General features: G+C 34.0%; 2 protein-coding genes across 4 annotated transcripts in view; one reads left to right on the top strand and one right to left on the bottom strand.

The window, feature by feature from the left end:
• The window catches only part of LRRC39 (leucine rich repeat containing 39), a 26,167-nt gene extending 18,315 nt beyond the window's left edge, over nucleotides 1–7,852 (top strand). Inside the window, exons 5-8 of one of the 2 annotated variants that reach the window (XM_039869571.1) lie at nucleotides 2,687–2,832; nucleotides 3,582–3,734; nucleotides 4,872–5,008; nucleotides 7,797–7,852. In XM_039869571.1, the coding sequence (XP_039725505.1) occupies nucleotides 2,687–2,832; nucleotides 3,582–3,734; nucleotides 4,872–5,008; nucleotides 7,797–7,852 (492 nt within the window). Of the gene's footprint in view, nucleotides 1–2,686; nucleotides 2,833–3,581; nucleotides 3,735–4,871; nucleotides 5,605–7,796 lie in introns of those variants that run through there. The other variant, XM_039869570.1, reaches the window with a different exon arrangement.
• Nucleotides 7,211–25,997, bottom strand: TRMT13 (tRNA methyltransferase 13). 2 transcript variants are annotated; one of them, XM_039869565.1, is made up of 11 exons: nucleotides 25,778–25,997; nucleotides 23,304–23,350; nucleotides 23,155–23,221; nucleotides 17,655–17,717; nucleotides 17,399–17,468; nucleotides 17,135–17,241; nucleotides 16,613–16,780; nucleotides 14,949–15,021; nucleotides 11,848–11,922; nucleotides 8,547–8,979; nucleotides 7,211–8,274 (listed from the first exon to the last, which is right to left on the bottom strand). In XM_039869565.1, exons 1-11 carry the CDS (start codon nucleotides 25,922–25,924, stop codon nucleotides 8,079–8,081), a joined length of 1,446 nt encoding a protein of 481 aa, XP_039725499.1. In that variant the 5' UTR covers nucleotides 25,925–25,997; the 3' UTR covers nucleotides 7,211–8,078. The 2 variants fall into 2 exon arrangements, with proteins under 2 accessions (XP_039725499.1, XP_039725500.1); XM_039869566.1 differs by lacking the exon at nucleotides 16,613–16,780 and having other exon boundaries at nucleotides 7,743–8,274.

Here is a 25,997-nt window from a genome sequence, read left to right as displayed (position 1 = left end):
AGCAAAACGATTTCCTATTATTTTGAGTATAATGCATTGTCTTAACAAGGGAAGCATCTAAATAGCATAAAAACTACTTCTACTATTGTCACAGTACTGACATCCTTTGTTGACTAGACTGTGATCTCCTTGAAGGCCAGAGTGAGTCTTACTTATTTCTATTCCAAGAATTGAAGGCACAGACTAGGTTGTAGTTGTTACTTAAATGCTTATTGGATGAATAAATAATAATAATTATTTTTTAATTAAGTTTATTGGGCGTGACATTGGTTAATACAATTATATAACTTTCAGGTGTACATTATAATTTGATATCTGTATATTCTATTGTGTGTTTACCACCCAAAGTCCAGTTTCCTTCAGCTACCATAATTTGATCCCCTTTAGAATAAATAATTATTATAAAGCACAGATAATGTGGTGATAGGAAAACCCTTTGGTTTACTAGCTGGTTTTTATAGAATGATCAGTTTTTGAGATAGAGATTAAGTAATAAGACATGCGTTCTTGTTTATAAAGTTTCCTTTTTAAGAAAAGTAGCTTCCTAGGCTCTATCAAGTAAAAGCAAGGCAACGGGCTTAGAAAACCTTCAAACTGATGTCTTGTTATTGGTAAAACCAAACTGATCATAAAGATATAGACATTTGTATTACTGCTTTTGTATTTGATCCTCTTAGAATCAGCAAAGGAAATTTTCATGGTGCTTTGCCTTGAAAACAATCACTTTGCAAGATAAAAGTTAAGAAAAATAATAAAAATCAAAATAAAATAAAAATACTATTACCTTCTCTCAATGTATATTGGTGAAAAATCACTTTATTTCCCAAACTAGTAAGCATGTTGCCAATAATTGTTGCTCTTGCAAGTAAAATGTAGATTCCGTATCTTTATCTCCTCTAATAATAGTTCAGTTTAATGAAATGTATATACTTGTTTATGATGAAAATAATAATTACAGGAACAATTTTTTTTATACCTGCAACAAGGCCAATAAATATTTTATTTCTAATTTCTAATTCTTGTGATTTTGTTTCTAGGATTGGTTCTGTCACCAAAAAGCTTTGTTAATTTGGGCATGTCTATTAACATGTCTTTACCTTAATTTCTTCACTGAGAAATAGGTTTTACTGGAACTGAGATATTGAGCTTGGGATTATTTACAAAGGTGGCCTCTAAGTAGCTGTGTGGCCTTGAATATACCGCTTTAATAACTAGATCTCAGTTTTTACATATGCAAAATTAAGACTGTTAGATTATAATAGTTTCAATATTTTTTCAATCTTCTAAAATCAAAGGGTTCCAGTACCACTGAGAAATCAGCAATGCGAGCTTATCTCAGCCATTAAGTTGCACATACTGTATACACACAAACATTATGCTAATGTAAAAACAATTTTTTATTCTCTATTCTGAGCCATTTAAAAATTTTAAAGTCTGATGACAGATTTTGAATCAGTTTTATTCGTGGCTTGAATTCTAAAGCTGGAGAAACATTACTTAGAAAACAATACCCTCCTGCTTTTTTACATTACACACAAAACACTATTTATGTATTTTTCTGTGGTGTCAAAGTTGTGGAATCTGATAGAGATAGAATATAGAATTAAATGGAGAGGTGTTAAATAAAAGTTAACTGAATTCTCACATCTTGAATCTTTCACTACTTGAATCTTATGTCCATGTATCATTGAGTGCACACCATTCGGTCCATAAAACAGAAATCAGGTACTCACCCATCTGGTAAAGCTGATGTCAGAATTATCCATTAATTTAAGGTACAATGGTGGATGTTTCATATACTCACAGCTTTCTCCAACTGGCAGTTGGGAAAAAAGATAATTACAGGGATATTTTAGAATGAATAAACTATAAGAATGAATGCATTTTAAAAATTGATATTGAAAGAAGCAAGTTAAAGATAAGTATGCTCTCATAACCCTTAAAAATTTAAAAACAAAAATACTAAATTGTTTATAAAAACATATATAATAATATGTATATAAATAGAAAGAAAACATATAATTATGTATGGTAATAAAAGCATTAAAAACATGCATGGGAAGGACAGAAACCAAATCTAGGATAGGAGTTTCCTCTGGAGAGGAAGAAGGGAGGAGTACGTAGAGGTATGGTCATGTAAAAAAATCCTTCTTAAACTGAGCACACTGGTGTTATGTTATTTATAATAAATTTTTGATGTTTTCATTTAAAAACAGAATTACCAAACAGTAAATTTTATGACTGAGCTAATGTATGGAAAGCATCAGGCACAAAGAATGGGGTTCAATAAAGATAACTTATTTTGAAGTTTGGGTTTTCCCAAACTTATTTTGAAGTTTGGGTTTTCCCATGTAAGTCTCAATTACTAGATAAAAAGAAAGCAAAAACAAAATAAAATGAAACAAACACTGCCAGGCAGGTTCTATAAATCCTGGAACTTGGTTATTTGGGAAGATACATTCTCTTTGAATAGACAAAATTTCTAGGAGAGCTTTAACTGGAGGTTACTTAGGTTTATTTTTATTTCAAATATAAAAAATATAAAAATGTTGTGGACTACTATGACTAAATAAGTCCAAGCATAATTGAACATTCCTTGATGTGAAATATTTCCTTTTACCAATGTGAGTGTTCCAGTATGTTACACTGCAGATCTTTATTTTGAAAACCTTGCTTTCCTTTTTAGCTCGGCAGTTTGATAAAGCTTACTCACCTTGATTTGAGTATGAACCACTTCACCACAATCCCTTCTGCTGTGTTGAACATGCCTGCCCTTGAGTGGCTTGACTTGGGAAGCAACAGACTAGAACAACTTCCTGATACCATAGAAAGGTAAAATAAATAACTTTTTATGCTACCAACAGATGTGCTGAAGCTATCTATGAGTAGTAAGAAATAACAAGGCAAAGGGGACCCTAAGCAGAATCAATCACAATAGATAAATTTAGTTCTAAATACGCTATTTAACAGAATGTTTTCATTTATTCTAAATAAGTAGAGTTACTTGGAGAGAAAAACTGGCTATCTGATTTCAACAAATTGACAAGAACATGCCACAACAATCAGAACATTGCATAGTACATGCCAGACACTTCTGGGTGCTTTACAAACAGAGGAGGAAACACAGAGATGTTAACTAAATTGCTCAAGATCAGTTACTAAGTGTGCAAGCTAGGATTTCAACCTATGCAGCCTGGCTCCAGAGTCTTGGTTGTTAACAATTATGCAAACTTGCCTTGCCCTCAATAGGCATATTAATAATTTATGATTTTTAAAACTCTAATTTGGATTACATAACATTTACAGCAGTTCTTCTTTAAGAAATTCTATGAGAATAGTGAAGAATTTTGGAATACAATGATTTTATTTGTACCTCCACAGGATGAGGGCTATACTGTAGAAATTAACTCCCCCATGCAGTTTCCCTAATAATCAAGTAACGTGAAGTCGGTTAATCCAATAAGTATACTGGTTAATGGAGATGTTAAAAAAGATGACATTTCTCTGATTTTTAAGTTAATAAGAACCAGGGTTTTCCTACTATGTGTGGTTAATTGCAGAAGCCTCTTTTAATTCTTCAGAATGCAAAATCTACATACATTATGGCTGCAACGAAATGAAATAACATGCTTGCCAGAAACTATCAGCAATATGAAAAATCTGGGTACTCTTGTTCTCTCTAACAATAAACTGCAAGATATTCCACTGTGCATGGAAGAGATGACCAATCTGAGGTAAAAAATTTTTCAACATAATTGACATGGTCTTTTCTTGCTGCAGAACAAAGTAACACTGAGAAATTACTCTGAATAGATTTGAGTTCTTATTCATATGAATAAATGCACTTAAAAATCTTCCAACTTTAAAATTCTGCATTTATAAATAGAATTCCTATAATACTGGTCTAAATTATTTAAGAAAAGTCTATAAAACTCAAGCAGTGCTGGTATTTATTAGCTTCAAGGAACACCCTCTGTTGGTAATATTTTCATGAAAATCATCTCTGTAACTGCTAACAAAACTTATCTGTAATATAAAAACCCAAAACATAAAAATCATGATTATTTTCCTTCTAAATAACTCAAATAGATATAGGCAATTATGTTATAAATATAACTTTTTATTAAGTTGATTACTATCAAACTCCCTCAGTGTCTTCCTTCCAAAATCTAACTTCCTGACAGCGAAGATACCAAATCTCACAACCTCCATAACAATATCATTCATTCACTTATTCAGCAACAATTAAGCCTTGTACCAGATGAAAATACAATGATAAAAAGACATGTCTAAAAATGCGTAAAAACTTTAAGTTCATTGCATTAATTGTACAGTCCTCGAACTTACAAGTTATGATTTTTTTGGCTTTCCGATGGTGTGGATGTGATACACATAATAAATTACAAGATATTCAACCCTTTCTAATAAAGTAGGCTTTGTGTTAGATGGCTTCATCCAACTGTAGGCTAATTTAAGTGTTGTGAACATGTTTAAGGAATGCTAGGCTAAGCTATGATATTCAGGAGGTTAGGTTTATCAGGTGCATTTTTGACTTAATGATATTTTCAAGTTACGGTGAGTTTATCGGGACCCCATTGTTAAATCAAGGAGCATCTGTATATTTGAGATGCATTAGAATTGCTCTTGGAAGTTAAGCTGCACCAAAAATAAGTTGTTGAAAGCTAATCTTTTTCTTCTATGAAAGAAATTTCAAGATTCTTAGGATATATCACATCTCCCTAAGATCTTCACTTACATAAACCAGTTAAAAAAAGAGTAATTTAGTATATTATCATTTGGTATTTCTCCAGAAAAATAAACGTACACTTTTATGGCACCTATAAAAATACTGTTTTTTGGTGAACTGCTAGGTTTGTCAACTTCAGAGACAACCCACTGAAATTGGAAGTAACACTTTCTCCCAGTGAAGGCATAGAGGAAGAGGAAGAGGAATTATTTGGTCTTCAGTTCATGCACACATACATACAGGAGTCACGGAGTAGAGCAGGTATGAGATTTGTATATTATCCAGGTTAAATATTCTTTTTGGTAGGGGAATATTTATACAGATTAATTCTTTTATAGATTTCTCATTCTATCTTACCTTTTTGGTCAAATTCTGGTCTCTTGGTCAATATCATGGGAGGAGGAAAAGTAAAATTCAAATTGGTTCGCAATTTTGATAAAGGCTTAGAGAAAAAGGCTGGATAGATATTGAAAGTCTTTCAAGTGGAGTGAGGAAATGAATTTCTTTGGTCAAGCATTTGAAACACAACCAAATGAAGATATAATTCTTAAAACTTCCCTACCTCGTTCTAGCACTTTGTTATGTATGTCAGTTTATTCTCAGGAATGTTACCTTCGCTGCCATTTCTTCTTTTTCTACAATCCATAAATAGCAAAAAACATTTTGCCTAGGAATGAAAAATATTAAGAGAACACGGATTTTAACCAATAGTTAAAATATAGATTTCCATCACTTAGCCTCCGATAATTTAGAATTAAACCACTTTATTTTTCAAACTGAGGAAGGAAAGCCTTAAACTTAAACCAAGATTAGGGGAAGAAGACAAGGAATACAACTCTTTATTAAAAAAAAAAAAATGAAATAGTATACTATTAGAAATGATGATTTTATAATTCACTACAACATCAAGAATTTTTGAGTTAAAAGCTAGATTTTAGTTAAATCTTAAAATATTTGTTTCAAAGAATGAGTGTAATCTGAGCAAACTATTCCAGAGTGTTTCAGCTATAGGAAATAGTTATTTTCAACACCGAAAGAAAGATGTTCAGAAAATGATTCAGTCCGTTGTAGCAAGGTCATAAAAGCAATGACATAGAGGATGGATTAGAGGAAGACAAGTAAGAGTTGTAATAGTTTGGGGCCTAGTTTTGGAAAGTGGAGGACAAATATATGAAAAACAAGTAGATGACAGAATTGATAATTGCATGAAGATGAGAATGTTTTTGGTTCAAGCAGCTGGATGGATGGTGATGCTGAGATGGGGAAATGAAGTATAGAAGCTAGTTTGGTGGGCAGGATAAGGTAGTAGAGTGTAAGTTGAGCTTCAGTTTTAACACAGTAAATTTGATGTACCTGCAGGCATACAGAAGAAGTTGGGTAGATAAATTTAAAGCTCAAGGGGGTTGCTCAACCTGCAAATTCTATAGGTCAAGGGAGAGCTATGTATATATCCCACATATCACTATCTTAGGATATGTTAATGGAAGTAAAGAAGGTTGGGGAAAACAATAATCTTGACCTATGGCTGGCATATTGATGGACAAGCTTTACTTTCCATAAAGGACTTGGTACCACTGTCAGAAACATATTAAGTTAAATGGGCCACAAGACTGTTTCACTATAATTCTCGTGTGTGTGTGTGTGTATGTTTGATGAAACATAACTGAGATTATCTTTTATAATGTAGAATATCTTTTATTTCTGGGCACAAATTATTGAATAATACAAAACAGACTGTATAATGCAAATTGGCATTGTCTGACCCAGTAAATCATGTTAATCACTGAATAATGTATTATCTTCATTTATGTTTTCTTGATTGGGGGATGTAACTAACTTAAAATATAATCAAACTACCTTACTTGAATAATATTTGACATAAAACATAACAAGAGTAAAAAGGTTACAACTTAAACACAGATAATAAAACCAAGTCTGCTTATTGTTTATTAAAAACAGATTCATGAATTAGTACTATTAATAATAGTTGGCATTTATTGAGGACTCACTCTGTGCTAGGAACTGTTCTAAGACTTTTACATTTGTTATCTCTTTAATGTTTACAACAACCTTGTGAGGTAAGTATTATTATTATCATCGTCCTCATTTTAAGATGAGGAAATTGAGGCACAAAGAGAGATTAAGTATGCCCAAGGTCATACAGCTGAGAGGCGGCAGAGTTGGGATTTGAACCTAGGCGGTCTCACAAAACTTATGAGATTAAACTAAAATAGAAAGGTCAGTAATTAAAAATAGGCTAGGCTTCTAATTCATAATTCATATAGTCATTGATCTACAAGATATTATTTTGGCAAATGTACCAGTGAGGTTAACACAATTTTTATAAAAGCAGAATAAATCAAGGATAAGATGTGGAAAAGAATAACAGTCCTACTGCCATGTTTGGTTTAACATTTGCTTGTGCATAGAAATGAGTTAAATGAGGCATATATGTAAGAAGGATTTTGGTTTCACTATCTAGTTTCCACTTTATTCCAAATTATTTTCCCAGAAAGGAGAGAATATATTTATATTCGTACTTACACATGTAAAAATGTTCTGTTAAAAGATATGAGATACCTAATTAACTTCAAAAGTTATTTGCACATTTTAACTTAATTTGTGAATTAGGCTTTTAAGCATCTTTTTGGAAGTTTTAACTAGATAATTATCTGCTAAAATGAAATAGTTTTCTTTTCCTGGAAAACATCTCTTTAGTTTTGGTGTCTGTCATGGAAAATTCTGATAATATATAGATACAGGTATGATTCTGAAAATCTGAAGGTGAATTCATTAATTGTGAACATCTCTGCATTTGCATGAAAAAAATCATAATCGATTATCCTTTCCAGATCTGCATGGAAAAAAAATCCACACATAAGCCAAATTCTCAAATTAGCCCTTGTTAGAAACTGATAATTGATCATTACATCTTGAACTTGAGAAATAAAAAGTATTAAGTAAAGCCAAAGGAAAATAAATTTCTAAAATTAATGCAAGTAGAAAGTTAATGTGCTAGTTATATGGTGACATGTTATGTGTGTTTCAGATAATCAAGTCAACTGTTCCGCTACTTCGCCAATCTCTATAAACACTGATGGATAATATAACTCCAGATGCCCTGCTGAAGATTACTTTGGAATTTGGTGAATTCTCTAATGTTTGGACTTCTCAAGTAAAAAACGAAGCTATTACCAAAGTTCAATGAAGCCCCAACATTTTTTAAAGTTCATATTATCTGCTATTAAATTCTATTTTCATAAATATAAAAATACAATTTAAAAATTATTTTTTTGGTGGAAGACAGATGATGTTCAAAATTTCTTTTCCATTAAGTAGTTGTTTCTGGTGATGAAGAATGATTTGGTAAAGCAGTTAACAAGACATTTTCTAAAGACACCAGAGGATCTGTATAGTACTGCAGAGCAGGACTGAATCTCTTCTGCTGTAAATACTCAATTCGGCCTTGGTCAATCAGCAATTTACAAAGATGCCCTATTTTCTTCTTTTCTTCAACAGTCAGAAACCTAAATTGAATAAACACACATAAAACATTGTTAAAAGTTTGTAAAAGTTTATAAAAAATTATTTTAGTCTCTTCTATTTGTTAATAGAAGGGACTAAGCTGCTAGATAACCCACAATACACTACATGCTATGTCCCATGCTTCTAAGATACACAATAAGATAGTTAAACACATTTTCATGAATATGTTTTTGGGAATATTCATCAAAAAGAAAGTACAGCAATAGTAAAATATTTCTGCTGCAGCGATGTGCATTTCAAAGTAGTCACTTACCCAGGCAGACTCTCAACGGTGTCATCTGTAATTCTGTATCCCCCATCATCATGCTCTTCGCCATCATCATTCTGATGATCTTTTCTCTTTGTGGTAATATTTGAGGCGTCCAAAGATGTTTTCCGCATACCGCAAGTTGCCCAACTACTCATTCGCTGGAAATAGTGGAATTCCACAGCTCCAAGGCCTAAAGCCTTAAAATATTCTTTGCCCACATAATGTCTCCAATCACACCTGTGGTGACAACAGAGTGCAATAACAATGCCAGCCACAGGGGTCCACTTCTCTGGGACACTTTTTTCATTTCCTTCTTTGGCCAAAGTGTTAATTTCTTTTTCTGTTTTATCATTCTTTATGCGTTTGGCTAAAGGTTCTTCATTCCTTTCCTCACAACTGGCAGCATAGGTTTCAACCAAACATCGTAATGCAAGATCTGCAAACACAATTATGTGGCCCCCCAAACCACATTATCTTTAAAAATAAATATTTTTTTTGCATTTATTAAGCAGTATGGTTTTAAAAACCCCAAACCAAAAACAACAAAAACCTACTTAGCTTTCTACCTGTAATAATTCTTTTGTGAATTATCAATTTGTTCATATCTGCTCTTTTCTCATTATCGTCTTTCTCTAATGATTTTTTCTCCATAAAGTCTACTTCCCAATAAAACTATCTGAAGCTTAAGAGCAACAGTTTGCAGAAAATTTTGGTCCAACTACTTGAATTGACTCTTATTTCTCCTATCCTGGCTGAGGAAATGATTTGTACAGAAAAAAATTTATTTACCAACACTTATATTCCAGGACAGCTTTGATCTTAAGAAAACCAAAGAAAGAAATAAAGAGGAAAGGCATTCGCTAAGCATCTGCTTAGGTTAGTGTTAGGTGTCAGTCCTGAAAGGTAAGATGTACACAGAAAATAGTGACGAGCTGAAGAGTTAACAAGAGAAGTCAGACTGCGGAAATGAATGAATAATCTCGGCCACCTGTATTATACTCACTGTATTATACATTCATTCAGCAGTTACTAAATGTCTTTCATGTGCAAGACTTTGCAGATATAACGATTGTATTGATATAAGCTTAGAGGTGAAGGTACTCCATATGAAAATGAAAATTTTATAGTACATTTAAAAACTCAGCAAATAGATTTTTGATAATTACAACTATTTCTTTCTGAAGACTGCTATATTGTTGACAATACTGATAAGACTCCAAATATATGCTGTAAAACCCACATTTTTCTGTTCGATTAGATTGGCATGCTGTGCCTGTTCAATCAAAAACATATATTTAAAATTTTTACTACCCTAAGTATCACAAGTTACTATTAAATAATCTGATATTTCACTAGTAAATTTAATTCAATATATGAATTTAAATCAACAAATCTTACTAGTAACTTATTTGGAGAAAGCGATAGTTAATCTATTATTTTATAAACTTATTTTGTGACAAAATATATTCAGTCAATGTTTTATTTACATTAGATTGATTTTCAGAAATATAAATAACCAGAAAAATTATTAAAAGAATGAAGTTCTTTTAGAACCAGAAGGAGCTTTAGCAATCTATTTTAACCTTTCCCTTACAGAGAACTTAAGAAACAAAGCCACATACCTAGGTAGACAAGGAAACATAGCAAATTGGTGGCCAAGATTATTCATTCAAACATTTACTGAGTTCTTATATATGTCAATCATTATGTTAGCACATTTCCTATGCTCAAAAAATTCACAGCATAGTGGTTGAATTAGATATACAATTAAAATATAATAAGGTAAAGATTTGCAGAGAATATCATGAAGCACATGAAGGAAGAGTATCTTACTTAAGGAAGTTCCCTGCAAGTGGTGACAGAGCCGAAGGGTAAGGACAAACTGACCAGTTTTTTGTTGGGTGGGTGGGTACAATATAGTATATGGGAAAGCATTCAGGGTTTGAATTTGCTGACCAGTAAATCCGGAGGCAGAGACTGGCGGAGAGAAAAAGGTAGAGGCTAGAATGAGACTAAGACATCATGTTAAAGAGCTTGGACTTCATTCATACTGTCAGTGATTGGGAGCTGCTGAAGAGTTCTAAGAAGGGGAAAGGCAGATTAGGTGTATAGCAGACAGGTCTGAATATTAGTATTAAAGGACAGGTAGTGGAAGGAGCCCATGAAGGACACAGAGAAAGAATGGCAGAGATGGAGGGGGTAGAACCAAGAAAGAGTCACAAAGGAGAAGGAAACAGAACCTTGAGAAGGGTTAGCAACTGCAGTAGAGATTTTTTCAGTAAGATAATGATAAAGTGATGAAGGTGAAATTCAAATACAGTGAATCAAGGGGGGGAATAATGAGTGGAACACAAGAAACAGCCAATATGGATTATACTTCCAAGAAACTTGGGTTAGATACACAGGAGTAAAAGAGTTTGCCTTTTTTCCTCCACAGGACAGAACTGGCTTACTTAAGAAGGCTTTTATGAGGGTTAAATGAAATAAATAACTAAAAGTCATCTAAAAACTATGAAGGATAACACAAATATATAATTCTCAAAGCCATTTCCAGCCAATTTGAATAATGTCTTATGGAAGCTCCAAGTTCCCCATGTAGGTAGATAATAAAACTAGCAGGAGCCAGGAAGATGTAACAACAGTTAACATTTATTGAGCACCAATATGTACCAGACACTTTACATGTACTTTGGTAAATTATATATTATTATCATCCCCATTTGACAGTTGAGACAACCCAAGTTCAGAAAGGTTAAAGTAAGTTGCCCAGGTCACACAGCAGAGTTGAACCCCAGATTCTCTGATTTCAAAGCTCATGCTCTTTCCACCATACCATGCTAAATCTGGTGGATCAAAGTGCTAAAACAAGATATCTTAGATTTTTTAACTAGTATTATTTTTCCCTTTCCCTTAGAATCTTGACACACGATCACCTTCCAGTGGGAGAAGTTTCAGAGTCCCTGCCAAGTAACTCCTCTAAAAAAATCAGTGGCTTCTGGGGTGAAATCATACAGTTTCCATAAATGATTCATTTCCTTTTTGGTTGAAATATAATCCAAAGAACCTTAAGGTCCCGTATGACAGAGCATTTACACACAAAACCCTTGATTCGTCCTACAAAATGGCCAAATGAGCAGATCAATAGGAAAGCTGTTGTGATATAACACTGGGTCAGTGCTCCTACGAAGATTGAGTAGTGAACATAGTGATGTACACTGTTTGAAAGAGATTATGTAAATGGTCCGGGCCATGTTCAGCTAAGACTTCATGTATTAATTTAGACATTATTAGTAAATTTACTTACCTGTCGCCACACCACACAGATGCTTTCCAATTCCTACCACAGGCAGTTTTTCTTTGCTTAGTACAGGAATCTTGTCTGAAATAAAAGGAAAAGAGAACTAAGTTCCCATGTGAGATAAGGCCTTAATGTGGCCTCCCGAAACAGAGAACTAATTAGAATCTTTGAATTTTAGGACGGAAGAAACTAAACAATTCTTACTTTGTAGCTTAGGAATAAGAGGCTCAAAGACGCAGTGGCTTGATAAGTAATACAGATGGCTACTGACAGAGTCAGAATTAGAGTTGAAGTTTCTTGACCCTTAGGGCAATGCTATCTCTTTTACACTGGCTCAGGACTTTCCTCTGTCAAAACCTTATTTTGCTAAATGTTATTAACCCATTGATAAAAGGACTGAAAACTTTCTCCACTAGAAGATTTATTTTGCATAAATAATAGATGTGATAATATATAAATAATATAACCAACATAATATATTTAAAATATATTATAAAATGCTATGTTCATTATTCTAATCAAACTATAGAGCTCTTAATATAACTTTATGATCACAAATAAGATATCTTAGCTTTTCACACTGTGAATAAAAGTAAGTATTCATAAGTGCTACAAAAGTAAAAGAAAACCATCTATAACGTAGTAAAATGTACTACATCACAGTTATAGCTTCCATTTTTTCCCCTTCTTCATGTTCCTTCCTGTGAAATTCTGAAATAAAAACCATGCTTCCCCATGCTAGCTACAGCACCTAGCACAGTGAATTGTCCAATGGAGGCACTTAGTAAGTATTTCCACTTTTCTGTTGCCTGCATTCAGAAGGGATTCCATGATGGCAGAAATTGGTAACAAGTGGAATAGTTGGCCCATGTCAGGGAATACAGAGGTTTGAATTAGGTGTTTCAGGAAACTGATCATCAATTAGGGTGAGTAGAAAGGATGTCTGAGAAAGCTCTTCTGCTTTTATGCTTGAAAATTGCCTCATTCCCTTTCTCCCCCATTTCTCTGGGCTTAGGAAACAGAGCAGATGAACTTCTGGGAAAAGATGGCAGATCAAATACAAGCATCTAGTTTGCTACCTCCTAAAACTCTATCAAAATAAAAATAAAGGGATTTTTTTAAAGGCATAAACTCACAAATTCTGAAAGAAAAGGAGACAGAATGTGTAAGATAATATGTGGAAAAAGAAGTTCCAACCTAGGAGAAAGAAGGGAATCCCCAGGGTGAGACTAAAGAGGGTTTTAAGTTTGACAACTGTGCCCCAAGAACAGAGAGCACCCAGTTTGGATTGGAACAGGTCTGAAGGATCCAGGAGAGACTTTTTCAGGAAAATGGAAACTGAGAGAACACTTGATGTATGTATTATGCCAAATACATTTTTAAAAGACTAAGTAAACAAAATTATAAATTAATTATTAACTCTACAAACAATAAAAATAGTACAGAAAAAAGGTAACTTAATTTACTACATGGCTCAGCTGTGAAAAATCACTTAAGCATTTAATGCATATCAGGAAGATGAGGAATGAGAAGTGTACACATTTGAGGTGGAGCAGGGGAAGAAAATCCTATCTCCCATAGGGAAAAATCAATAGAGAATGTTTGAAAAAACAAGAAGCAAAATACATAAGCCTGTAGTTAGAGACTACGTAAGTACAAAAATTCACCTACAAGAGGTGTATGTGGTTGTCTCTGAAGAGAGAAATGGCAAGGAAGGAACAAGCTGCTACTGTTTTTATAACAACTTGTAGAACTTGTAGAACTATCTGACTCTTAACCACACATATGCAACTTTAATAAAAGCCCCTCACCCCCCCCGAAAAAGAACAAAAAACAGAAAGAAAAAAGGAGAAAATGTTCACAGTAAACTCGTTCAATATTTCCTATTCTTTCTCTTCCCCTAAAATGATTAATAGTAAATTCCAACCCTGCAGAAAGGAAGAGAAGTCCTCTAAGTAAATGCCACCTCATCTCATTTCAGAAACTTACCTTTAATCACTCTGTATGTCATTAAATGTCTTTTTTTAAACATCAAAAAAAAAAAAACCCCAAAACTCTGAAGTACGGAAATCAGGAGATTACAATCAAAACTTTGATTTGTGGCTCTCATCTTGGGTAGGTCACTGCTTAGCACGTGAGAGTGAGATTTTCCAAAATTAACGCAAATTCTAAGGTCAGTATTAAACTAGACTATAAATATTTGCCCAATTATTAATCTCTCTTCATTAATCCCTATTCATTTCTCTTATTTTATTTTAAAAATATGGGATGGGGGCACATGGTAGGCATAGAAGAGTCATAGGAACTATTTAAGAAATATGGTAGGCCATTTTTCATTTAATAAGAATTCAATTCATGGCATAAAAATTTGTTTAGGGTTTACAACTTCAGAAAAGTAATATATTTAGTTGAATAATTTTAAATAGTCATTTATATATAAATACTAGGTTGCTTTATGAGCCTGCATTAAAATTAGTGGATGAAAGAGGTTGCTGGGATATTTTTGTATTATTTTCATTTTAAATAATATGAAAAACTATAAAAAGATATAGAAAGGACACTACAGAGTACGATTAAAGGTATGTGTGTGTACGAGTCCCATAGCGATGTTAGTATTTTGTGTTGTACAATTTAAATTTCTACGAAGCATAGTTTACACCTTAGCTAAACAGAGAATTATCACATTTCTTTAATGTTTTGAGTAAAGTTATGTTAACTATAGGCAAAGGTTAGTGTATGGTATGAAAAGACTCAGTAATTCATTTAAACACGACAATGAGGCAACACGAGGACATGCTATCAAAAATTTTAAACTATTCCCTAGTATGACACTTCATTTCTAATTGATACTGAAAGACAACTTCGTAAAGTTTCAACCTTAATTGAATTTACATCTAAATATACAGCTAACTTCTCAAACCCTATCTATCAAACGCTAATTCACTTTTCAATATACACACATAATATATAACATTCTATATTAGCAATACATTGATTTACTTTGTTTTCCCTGAAGCATTGTTCTGTATGACTGAATTTCTAAACAACCCTCAGAGTTTGAAACTTCTATGATTTATGGTACAGCAACTGAAAGTTATGCAACTTACTCAAACACAGGTGCTGAATATCAATTTGAAGTCTTTCAAACACTGAATTTTTCTTTCTGTGTTTGCCATCTACCTGCATAAACAGAATATTATTATAACAATGGCTTTTTATGTTAAAAAAAAGTTTTATGAAAAACTTCTATTTGTTTTCAAAATTCAGAATGTTTCCATTTTACTTTTTAATGTTTAAAAAGAGGATCATTCATAAAAAAATTTAAGATTGTCTATTTGATAAAAACTCCAAGTAATAGTATCACACATTTTTATAAGGCTTGAAAATTTTATAAATTACTATGTATACATTATTTCCTTTAACTCTAAACATTCCCAATTCACTGATGAAGGAACTAAGGTTCACTATTTGCCTGCTCCTTTATCTCTGTCAGCCCCCTAACATACCATTTTTGGCTCGCTCTTCATATTCTCTCCGAAAAATCACAGGCATTCTAATCTATATCCACATGCCTATGATTGACAAATCTACACTGTGGCCCAGACCTCTCTGATGAGCATCAGACACATATTCAATTGCGAATTAGAAAGCTCGACCTCAACAGCAGACTCATTCAGAACCGAACTCATTCTTTCTCCCTCCAAATCTATTTTCCCTCTTCCTATATTCCCTTTCAGGTGACATATGTCACCCAAAATAACTCCTTCTCTCTCATACTTTATAAATCATAAATGACCAAATCTTGCAGCTTCCAACATCTTAGCATTTCTCACATTCTCCCCCTCCTCTCCATCCCACTGGCACACTTTAGCTCTGATCTATTTCTTACTTGGATAATTAGTTAATAATAATCTTATAATTAATCCTCCTACTTCAAGTTTTAGGCTCTTTAATATAGCTTTAATAGTACTGCTAGCACGAACTTTTAAAAACTCTTTTTATTTACTTCACCAATTCATAAATTCTTTTAGTCTCTTCTCAACTGTCACTTCCTCTAGGAAACCTTCCGTGACCCACATTAGATCGAGGCTGGTATTCCATTTTCATGCTCCTAAAGCATCTGGTACTTACCACTATTATAAGCCACTTAGTGTACTGCCTTAAAATAGTTAGAATGCTGCTCCGCTAGAGTAAGCTTCTTGAAGATAGGAACTAAATCTTGTGCCCATTATGTGCCCTCACAACATAGCAGGATAAAGTCATACTCCTTCCACAGCACAAATGAGACCTTCCATAATGTAGCCCTCCTTTCCTCTCATCATTGCTGAACTCTGCTTTGCACCCTGTCCTCCCATCACGCAGCAATGTTTCCATGTCTCTTTGCTGTTTCCGGCATTTGGTTACACTATCCTTGCATCCTAGCATGCTTCTCAAACCCTCTATCTAGCAAATGCTAACTCACCTTTCAATATATAGCTAAAGCATCACTTTTTCTGTGCAGTCAATCACCATCCTTTCCCTGCAGTGAAACTTGTCTCTTTGAACCAACACTAAACTCTGCAGACTTTTTTCATACTGCAACACTTCCTATAATCATTTATTGATTTGTCTGTCTCCTCTTTCTATATATAAGTAATAGAAGACAGGGACTTTGTCTTATTTGACTTTACCTACCCAGAGTACCCAGAGTATCCTTTTTTCCTTTTTTTTTTTTTTTTTTACAAGAAAAGTGCAAACAAAGTTTGATTATCAATATACTGGTTTCACTTACCTTGAATCTTGTGGTCACCTTTTCTACTAGGATGAAGTGAACTTTTTCAGCATCTTTTAAGGCAATATCAACCCAATGAGATAATTTTCCCTTTCCTGCTCCAAACTCAACAAAGCATCTTCTTGGACCAAGTAACTTTAATTTTTCAATGTTACCTAAAATAGAAGCCTGCAAACTTCACGAGATTATTTTATAAACTAGAGCAAACACATTTGGCTCAAATGGGAAAATAGCAAGGTAATTTCTACAGAAGGCAGCATGTTCACATTGATAATTTGTTTGGCTTTAAATTTTTTCTCTTGCTTTAATATACCTAACACACAGTACTCAGAACCATATCTATGGCAAAATTTTTTTATATGTTTATGCATATTTTTTGAAATGGAAAGATTCTGTACCATGAAAAGTAAACTAAACAAAATCTCATTAGTAACTATATTTATAAAGAATAGAACCTTAGCTTTTCACAAATGAACAACAAAAAAAAACATTTTTAGCAGTGTTACTATGGCCTAAACGTACCTGCTGTTTCAGGTGTTTGGTTGCAGAATCACCATTTTTAGGGTCATTAAGGGCGTCATGCAATGCTGGATGGGACATAATTTGATCTTTAAGTGTAGAGCTCAGACCTGTGCCAAACATAAACACAACAGATTAATCAACCAAACAAGAAACCGCAGGGCTCTGAACAATGGCAGCAAACATCTTTTAAACCACACTGGTATCAATTCATATATCACCTCATTGTTCTTAAAAACTTGAACTTGCAACTCCAGGTAGACTTACCTTCGCTTGCTTTTCTCAATTTCTTGATTAAATTTTCCAACTGCTCTTCAGAGAGAGAAGAAATTGGAACCTATATACAAAGATGGGACATGAGCTGGTCTGGGAACTAACCATCACTAAGAATATCAATTCTACATAAAAATGAATTCTAAATTCAACACAATTAATTTATTCCAAACAAAAATTGGAACACAGCTTATTCACAATATGGAGATAACTTGTAAATACTTTTTAAAATATTAAGTCAAGTACTTACTAATTGTTCAGGTACTTCTGTTTCATCTGTTAAGCCTGCATTAATATCTTGAATAAAGAAGTCCTTAATAAAAACAAAAACATAAAAAATTTATTAATGTGAAAAACTTACAAAAATTATGCTGAAAACTGATCCTTCTCTTCTTGCCCTACTCTATGCCTACCATCCTCCTTTCGGCCCATTCATTTACTCATTAATTATTGTGATCCTTCATTTGCTTTAGGTGGTGAGAATTCACCACAGCAGAGAATATGACAGACAAATCTCTCTGTGTTTGTGGATCTTATATCCTAGTAAGGTAGTTACGTGAATAAACATTTGTAGCTGAAGAAATTCTTTAGTAATTTTTATTATAGTTTTTACCTTTCTACGGCATAGATTGAGGACTGTACCAGTTTTGTTTATGGTGTTAAAGCAAAAACAACAAAGTATCAACTACACATGGCTGTTTCTCAGACAGGCAGCATGGCCAAAACCAGAGATAAGGTATAGATATTATAATGGTTTAGGTCTAATATCTTCTATTTAAAATACTAATTAAAATGGAAAATAGAAATGTCCTTTGATACCATATTGTTTAAATTAAGTGAGACTCTTCTAGTCCATCTTCAGACAGATAGATTCCAGCTAAGGAACTAGGTCAGCAATTTTCTATACCTGCCCTGGCCAATGTGGTAGCCACTAGCCTTGAAATATGGCTGGTGTGACTGAGAAAATTAAAACTGTAGTTTTAATTTTATTTAATTTTAATTAACTCAAATTTAAATAGTGACACCTGCTAGTGGCTACCATGTTGGACCATGTAGATATAGATGAATGAAATAGTACTATTTCTAAAAATCTTGTTTTAAAAGTAAAAGCAACTTGTGGGACATTATGCATTGTAAATAGTTTTTGTTACACACATGGCAGAAAGCTGACATGCTGATTGTGTGTTGCTACCTTTACCTACATGGATAACAATAGAAATCAGTGATTAAATGGAACAAGTGAAAACAGCAGGTATTACAATGTTTTGTGGGATGACTGGCAAAACTATAATGGAAAATTAGCTATAAATACTATAATTGGATATGTTCTTAGTTTAAAATGGTTGCAAAGGGTGCTCCAGGTAACTTCTGTCATGGACTAGATTTTTAAATGTGAAAACTATGTTGGAGAAACATCACCAATTTATCGTCATTTGGTGTACACAATTTTTAAAAAGCTGAACAGTCTTGCAAAGTGAAGTGGAATAGTGGTAAGACTTTACCTGGGTTCCTAGTTTCACACATACACAGGGTAGTAGGTTACTACCATTCTGCGTTTCTTTCCTCCAACTCTTCGCCCTACTGCTTTTCTTCCTTTCCTTTCCACTGTGTCCCTGCATGCAAAGGAATCTGAGCAGGGATATTCCACTTTTAATAAATTCACCTCCTCTCAAAAATTTTCCCTGAACACATATACTTGTGTGCTTTAACTAAAACCTTGGACAGGAAGATAACCTCCACACATACTTGAAAGTACAGGTAACATTCTTTTTACTACGGGGTAACTGGGGTGCTCATCTTTTTTCTGCTACCCATCTTAATGTAAAAATACTTTCTTTTAAGTTTATGCCATCTCACCTAGTGGTTCTCAATTGGGAGGCATTTGGAAATGTATGGGGGATATTTTGTTCTCAAAATGACTGAGAGGTGCTACTGGGAGACAATTCTTCACAGGCCTCTCCATTATCTGAAAGTTTTACAAGCAGAGGCATTGACTACCTTTGTTCCAGACTATCGTTGCTAGGACATCTGTATACCAAGCAATCTTGGAAGACAGAAACAGTGTCTCCTTCTAGAGCAGATGGCAGGCCTGCTTACTGTACAGTATAATAAAGAAATGTCTACTTCTGGATCCAAGGTCAGGCAGGTCTCCTTACTGCCCATTTTAAGAGATCTGCATTTCCTAACCTCGGGGTTCTTTAGCTATGGCACAAGTTATGTACCAAAACGTACAGCATCCACATAGGCCCCTCTGTGTTAACTTTGAGGGCCTTAGGGAACAAGGGGAATTGATGCAGACAAGAACCTCATGTTGCTTGCTGTGCAATGAGTAATAAAGTCCTTTGCTTTTGACCCAGGAGTCTCATATCTTCTGCCAGCAGCCACAAGCCTGTTAGGTTAACTTGTTTGCTAGAAAATATGATGCTGTTATTTCCTTAAGTTTAGCCAATACAACGTTTTCAAGTCACCCAACATAACAGCTCTGCTTGACCGTCTTAATTCTAATGACCTTCACTCCACTTTGGCAAACTATTTCCAAGGGCCCTGCAGACTCTGACATTACTGTGAACCATTTAACCTCTAAAATCTTAAACTCCATTAACTCACTCTCTGACTATAACTTTGTACTATTAGTACAAAGTATAGTGATTCTCTTGCTCCTAATCATATTCTTCTACCTTTTAAAGACCTCGATTCATTTTTCTCAGCTAATTTCTGGTGTTCCTTTCATGCCATCCAGTCTGGCTACCCGGTATCATTATCATCATTCTGGTCCTTCCTGACCCCTTCCTGACCCCTTCCTGATCTCTTTCATCCACTACATTCTCCCCCAAAAGAGTGAGGCTCTCCTCTTTAATACTTCCATAGCACTCTGTACTTAATCTATCTTATTTGTATTTTTTAAATTTTTCAATAATATGTAATATTATTTTACATTATTTTCAGGTGTATAGCATAATGGTTAAACATTTATATATGAAGTGATCCCCATAGTCTAGTACCAATCCAGCACTATATGTGGTTATTATAATATTATTTACAATAATATTGTTATATTACAATATTCCCTATGCTGTACTTCACATCCCCAAAACTATTTTGTAATTACCAATTTGTACTTCTTAATCCCTTCAGCTTTTTCACCTAGCCCCGCAACCCCACTTCCATCTGGCAATCACCAGTTTGTCCTCTGTATCTATGAGTCTGTTTTTGTTTTGTTTATTTTATTCTTTAGATTCCACATATTAGTGAAATCATATATTTGTCTTTCTCTGACTTATTTCAGTTAGCATAATACTCTCTAGGTCCATTCGTGTCATTGCAAATAGTAAGATTTCATTTTTTTTTTTTTAATGAGTAACATTCCATTGTATATATGTACCACCTCTATCCGATTTTCTCTTGACACTTAAGTTGCTTCCATATCTTGGCTACTATAAATCGTGCTGCAGTGAACATAGTGGTGCATATATCTTTTCAAATTAGTGTTGTGATTTTCTTTGGATAAATATCCAAAGTGCAACTGCTGGGTCATAAGGTAGTTCTATTTTTAATTTTTTGGAAGGACTGCCAAGCTGTGTTCCATAGTGGCTCTACCAATTTGCAATCCCACTAACAGTGCACAAGGGTTCCCTTTTCTCCATATCTTTACCAATACTTGTTTTCTGATTTACTGATGATAGCCAATCTGACAGGTGAGGTGATATCTCACTGTGGTTTAATTTGCATTTCTTGTTGATTAGTGATATTGAGCATCATTTTGTATGTATGTCCTCTGGAGAAATGCCTATTTAGGTCCTCTGCTCATTTTTTATTTGGATTGTTTTTTTAGGTTTGAGTTGTATGACTTTTTTATAAATTTTGGATATTAACTCCTTATCAGATATATTATAGGCAAGTATCTTCTCCTATTCAGTAGGTTTTGTTTTGTTGATGGTTTCCCATTAGTTTATTTTTTCTTTTGTTTTCTCTGCCTGAGAAGATATATGAGAAAAAAATATTTCTAAGAACAATGTCAGAGTTTATTGCTTATGTTTTCTTCTAGGAGTTTTATGGTTTGGGGTCTTACAATTAAGTCTTTGAGTTTATTCTTCTACATGGTATAAGAAGGTGGTCCAGTTCCACTTTTTTGCACGTATTTGTCCAGTTTTCCAAACACCATTTATTGAATAGTTTACTGTTTTTACCTCATTGTATATTTTTGCCCCTTTTGTCATACTTAATCTGAACACATAAGCGTGAATTTATTTCTGGGCTATTATGTTCCTTTGATCTATGTTTCCGTTTTTGTGCCGTACCATGCTGTTCTGATTACTATACCCTGTAGTTTGATATCAGGCAGTGTGGTACTTCCAACTTTGTTCTTCTTTCTCAAGACTGCTGTGGCTATTCAAGGTCTTTTATGGTTCCATATACATTTTTGGATTATTCTAGTTCTGTGAAAAATGCCATTGGTATTTTAATAGGTATTTCATTGAATCTATAGATTGCTTTGGGTAATATGGACATTTTAACAATGTCAATTCTTCCTATCTATGAGCAGTGTATGTTTCCATTTATTTGTATCTTCTTCAGTTTCTTTCTTCAATGACATAATTTTCCGAGTACAAGTCTTTTACCTCCTTGGTTAAATTTATTCCTAGGTACTTTATTGTTTTTGATGCAATTGTTGTACTTAGTCTATTTTAACACACATAATATTGCGTTTTTCATCTCTCTCACTAGATCATAATGTTTTTCTAGGCAGGGTGCTTGGTACAATGTCTAGGATAAGAACTTGGTTACTATCCATTGAATAAACAAATCCCCCTCCCAATCTCTTACCCTAAGTAACTTAAAAATCCAAAGCTTCGCCTATAACCTGTATGTATTTGACTTCCAAATCTAGATTATTTGCCTAACCTCTCTACTGAGTTTCAGACTCATGTGTTCAATCCCGAAATTCCAGTCACTATGTTTTACTGATTCTGTTACATAAATAATTCTTGTGTTTATCCCCATCCTTTCCATCTTCTTTAATTCAGTCTCTTATGTTCCATCTGGATTTCAGCAATAGCCCCTTAACTAGTCCTTCTGATTCCAAGCCATTCTCTTACAATCTTTAAGAGAAAGTTTTTTGAAGAGGTAAATCTGACCACACCATTCCCTAGCTTAAAATATTTCAGTGGTTCCCTGTATCTTTCAGAATAAAGTTCAAGTTCCTTAAAAGCATCATGTGGTTTCTCAGTTTCTACCTTTGCACAGACAGTTCTTTCTACCTAGAAGGACTCTTATTCCTTTTCTTTACCAAATCAAGACTCAGCTCAAGTGTTATTCTCTCTGGGAAGCTTTTCTAGACTCCTTGGATTTAATTTTAATTTTTGTACAAGTATATGCTCTTATCACACGTGTACTTCTTCCATTGAAATTATTAAATAATAGTCATTTATTTACAAGCTTACTTACCATTTTCAAATAAGTTCTTTGAAGGTTGGGATCATATTTTATTGAAATAAATTTAGTAGGTACTAAGTAAATATTTTTGAATAGTGAAATTATTCTCTGAACAACACTCTTGTTGCATAAAACTCAATCATCTATAAGTGGATTCACAGTCTGACATAGTGCTGGCTTTTACATACTCAAATGTAGTTATCATATTCAAGCCTTCTGAGACAAGTTTTATTAAATATTCACGTTTGTAATCTACTAAGTATATATAAACATTACATATGAATGTTTCACCATTCATTTACTGATCAAATACTCACAGGTTTTGGTTTCTCTCTTGAGTTACATTTTTTCAAATGCTTTGCTAGTTGATCTTCATATACTGTGCTAAATTTAAAGAGAAAATTGTTAAAAATAAGACAATTACTGTTTCCAGCACAGAAAAACCCTTATCTGACCCCACACTTACTGTTTCGGATCTAAAGGACACAGGATTCTTTTCCGAGTATTTTCTTCCTAGTAAAGAAAAAGAATATATTTATTTGAATAAAATATCAAATTTATTGCTTACAGATACTAGACATAACTTCAGTGTAATCATAAATTTATACATTCTGAAAATAGGGCAAGGAAACCTTAAAAGGACATTAATAAAACATTGGCAAAATTAGGTCATAGAGTTTAACAACAAAAGTTTCTAATGTAGCTGGTTTATGTACATATGAGCAAATATTGCTTTGAAGAACAAGTGTCTATAGCTTCAAATAGGTTATAAAGAAGGCCTACATATGAAATTTTGAATCTATGACACCATTGACTAAAATATGTACTATTTTAGGTGCCACTAAAAAAAATACTGCCAATTTAAATTATGATATGTCATTGACTTTAAAATACATTCTGATTTCAGAGATGTTAAAATTTGAAAAAGTAGTCTTAGAAACAATGAAATATGGCATTTTAACCACCTGGTACGTGGCCATACTCCATTGAAGATAGTACAACAGTTAAAACTACAGGTCAGCCAGACTGCCCAAATATGATTCTCAGCTCTATAAGCTCCTAATTCTATGACCTAAGAGACTTATTATCTCATCCAAAACATGAAAAGTGTCTTAGCTCCAAAGGTTTGCAAAAATTAAGTGATCTAATAGTTAAAAAAAAAAATACTGCTTACCACAGTGCTGCCCATATAGTAAATGATGTGTTCAGTGTTATTAAAAATTTTCTTGTTTCAGTTCTGATCTGCCTCCCACCATATCCATGATACTATGTACACAGATATTGTGTATACTATGAATACTGTACATTATTCTTATATGCAGACTTTAAAATCTAACCTGTGAGAGAAGACTCTATGCTAACCCCCCAAAGCCTAGCCATAGAATCTTTGTGGGGGAGCACTTTTAAAATATATTATTTGGGTTTAGAAACTGGGTTGCTCAACCTTGGCACTACTGACATTTGGCGCTAGGTATTTCTTTTTATTGTGTGTGTGGGGCGGGGCTGTCTTGTGTATTCTAAGATGTTTAGCAGTATCTCTGGCTACCAGATGCCTCAGCTGTGGCAATCAAAAGTGTCTTCTGAGTGGGGTGGGGGCGAGTCATCTCCACTTAAAAACCACTGGGTAAAAATGAATACAAGTCTCAGCTATATATGACATTTAAGAAAAAAATATAGAAACATATCATAAATTACAGATTCAGCAGGATGCCCACAATTGGAAACCAAACTGTAGTCATGGAAATTGTTCCCATTTGGTGTTTTGCAGTCTTTCTTCAAGGGACAAATAACATGATCCTGTCATTCCTCTCCAGGACTATCCATCAGCTTGTAAGGATCTATTCACATTCTACTAACATCACCACATGCAGTCACCTTCAGATGTGTGGTTAAGTTAAAGTCTAAGGAACAAAATCCTTCTTTCATAAATCTCATTCACTCAAGGGATGTTTGCTGGTCCCCTCAAAACCAGCCAATACAACTGTGAGTGTACTTTGAAGAGTCGTCACTGTAAGTCATATGTCTCCCCAATTCCAAAACAAGAATATGCTTGTTTCAGTATGCTTCACTCTAGGCAAATATCAGCCATATCAAAATATGGAGTAGAGCTATGTCCCTGACGGACAGTAGCAAATGAAGGGGCTGTGGGGCTGAACTGTACCGGATATTGCCTAGAAGGCTAAACCATGGGACTAACAAAGAAAAATAATATAAACAATACTGGATATCCAGAAGGCATGAAACCAGATGTTTGTCTAGTTGGTTTAATCTTTCTAAATTCTATTAAACATGCTCTCTTTCTACAAGCATTACCCTCCTCTTGTTCTAATTTTTCTATTACATATAGCCTAAAGAAATACACATACATAAAAACACGTAGACAGTACAATTATTCGTATGACCCCATTATCGAACAAAATTGGATACTGTTTTCATTTTTTAAGGGAGAGTCGATTCTTACGTTTTAAAATCTTTCCTTCCCCTTTCCAGCAATTATAAGTTGCTTTCAAGAGATTATATGTCTAAGTAAAATTTAAAAAAGTTTCTCTCAACCGCATTCACAAGAAGTGATTATCGTTCATGAAACAATTACAACACCATAAGTGAAACCTCGGGGTCTGTGATCATATTCTTTCTGAACTACCACTTTCCAACAGGAAAACGGACCGTGGGCGAAGTGTAAGAAAAGGTAGTTTGGAGTAAAATCAAGCGCTACCATGAGTTAGTATCTAGATAAAGGGTCAGTGCTGGTATTTTACTTAGTACAAGGAAACTGCACTTCACTACGGCTCATGATTGCTCCACACGGAGAACAGAACTGCGTTTATTAAAAGAAAGGCTGGAAAATCCAGAGGAGAGAAGCCGAAATCTGTCAGAGAGGAGAGGTGCAGGATCAGGAAACTTATTTCCGACTCTCGACAAGGTAGGACGATACCAGACCTCCGCGGCTCCAGCGTGTTCACCACAGAACCTTTTTCCTGCTGCCACCACCATCCTGCAGAACCTCTTCTTCTTTTCCACATAGTAACCGCATCGACCCTCAGCTGGAAAGCCGGTCGCATGCGGCGTCGGCGCAGAAGACGCCATAATTCGGGCTCGCTTAGGGAAACGAGCATCAGGTGAAGGAAGGGAAAATTGTCAGTTTCCTTCGCGTCTCTTT

Source organism: Pteropus medius, unplaced genomic scaffold (assembly GCF_902729225.1).
Source record: "Pteropus medius unplaced genomic scaffold, Ma_sr-lr_union100, whole genome shotgun sequence".
Lineage (NCBI taxonomy): Eukaryota > Metazoa > Chordata > Mammalia > Chiroptera > Pteropodidae > Pteropus > Pteropus medius.
Note: the sequence above shows the minus strand (reverse complement) of the source record. Positions and strands in the feature narration are given on the sequence as shown.

Coding starts and splice junctions, on each gene's coding strand:
- TRMT13 (XM_039869565.1), bottom strand. CDS start 25,924: ATGGCGTCTTCTGCGCCGACGCCGCATGCGACCGGCTTTCCAGCTGAG. Junction 23,222..23,303: donor TGTCCTTTAGATCCGAAACA/GTAAGTGTGGGG, acceptor CTTTAAATTTAG/CACAGTATATGAAGATCAAC. Junction 16,781..17,134: donor CCAAACACCTGAAACAGCAG/GTACGTTTAGGC, acceptor TGAAGTTTGCAG/GCTTCTATTTTAGGTAACAT.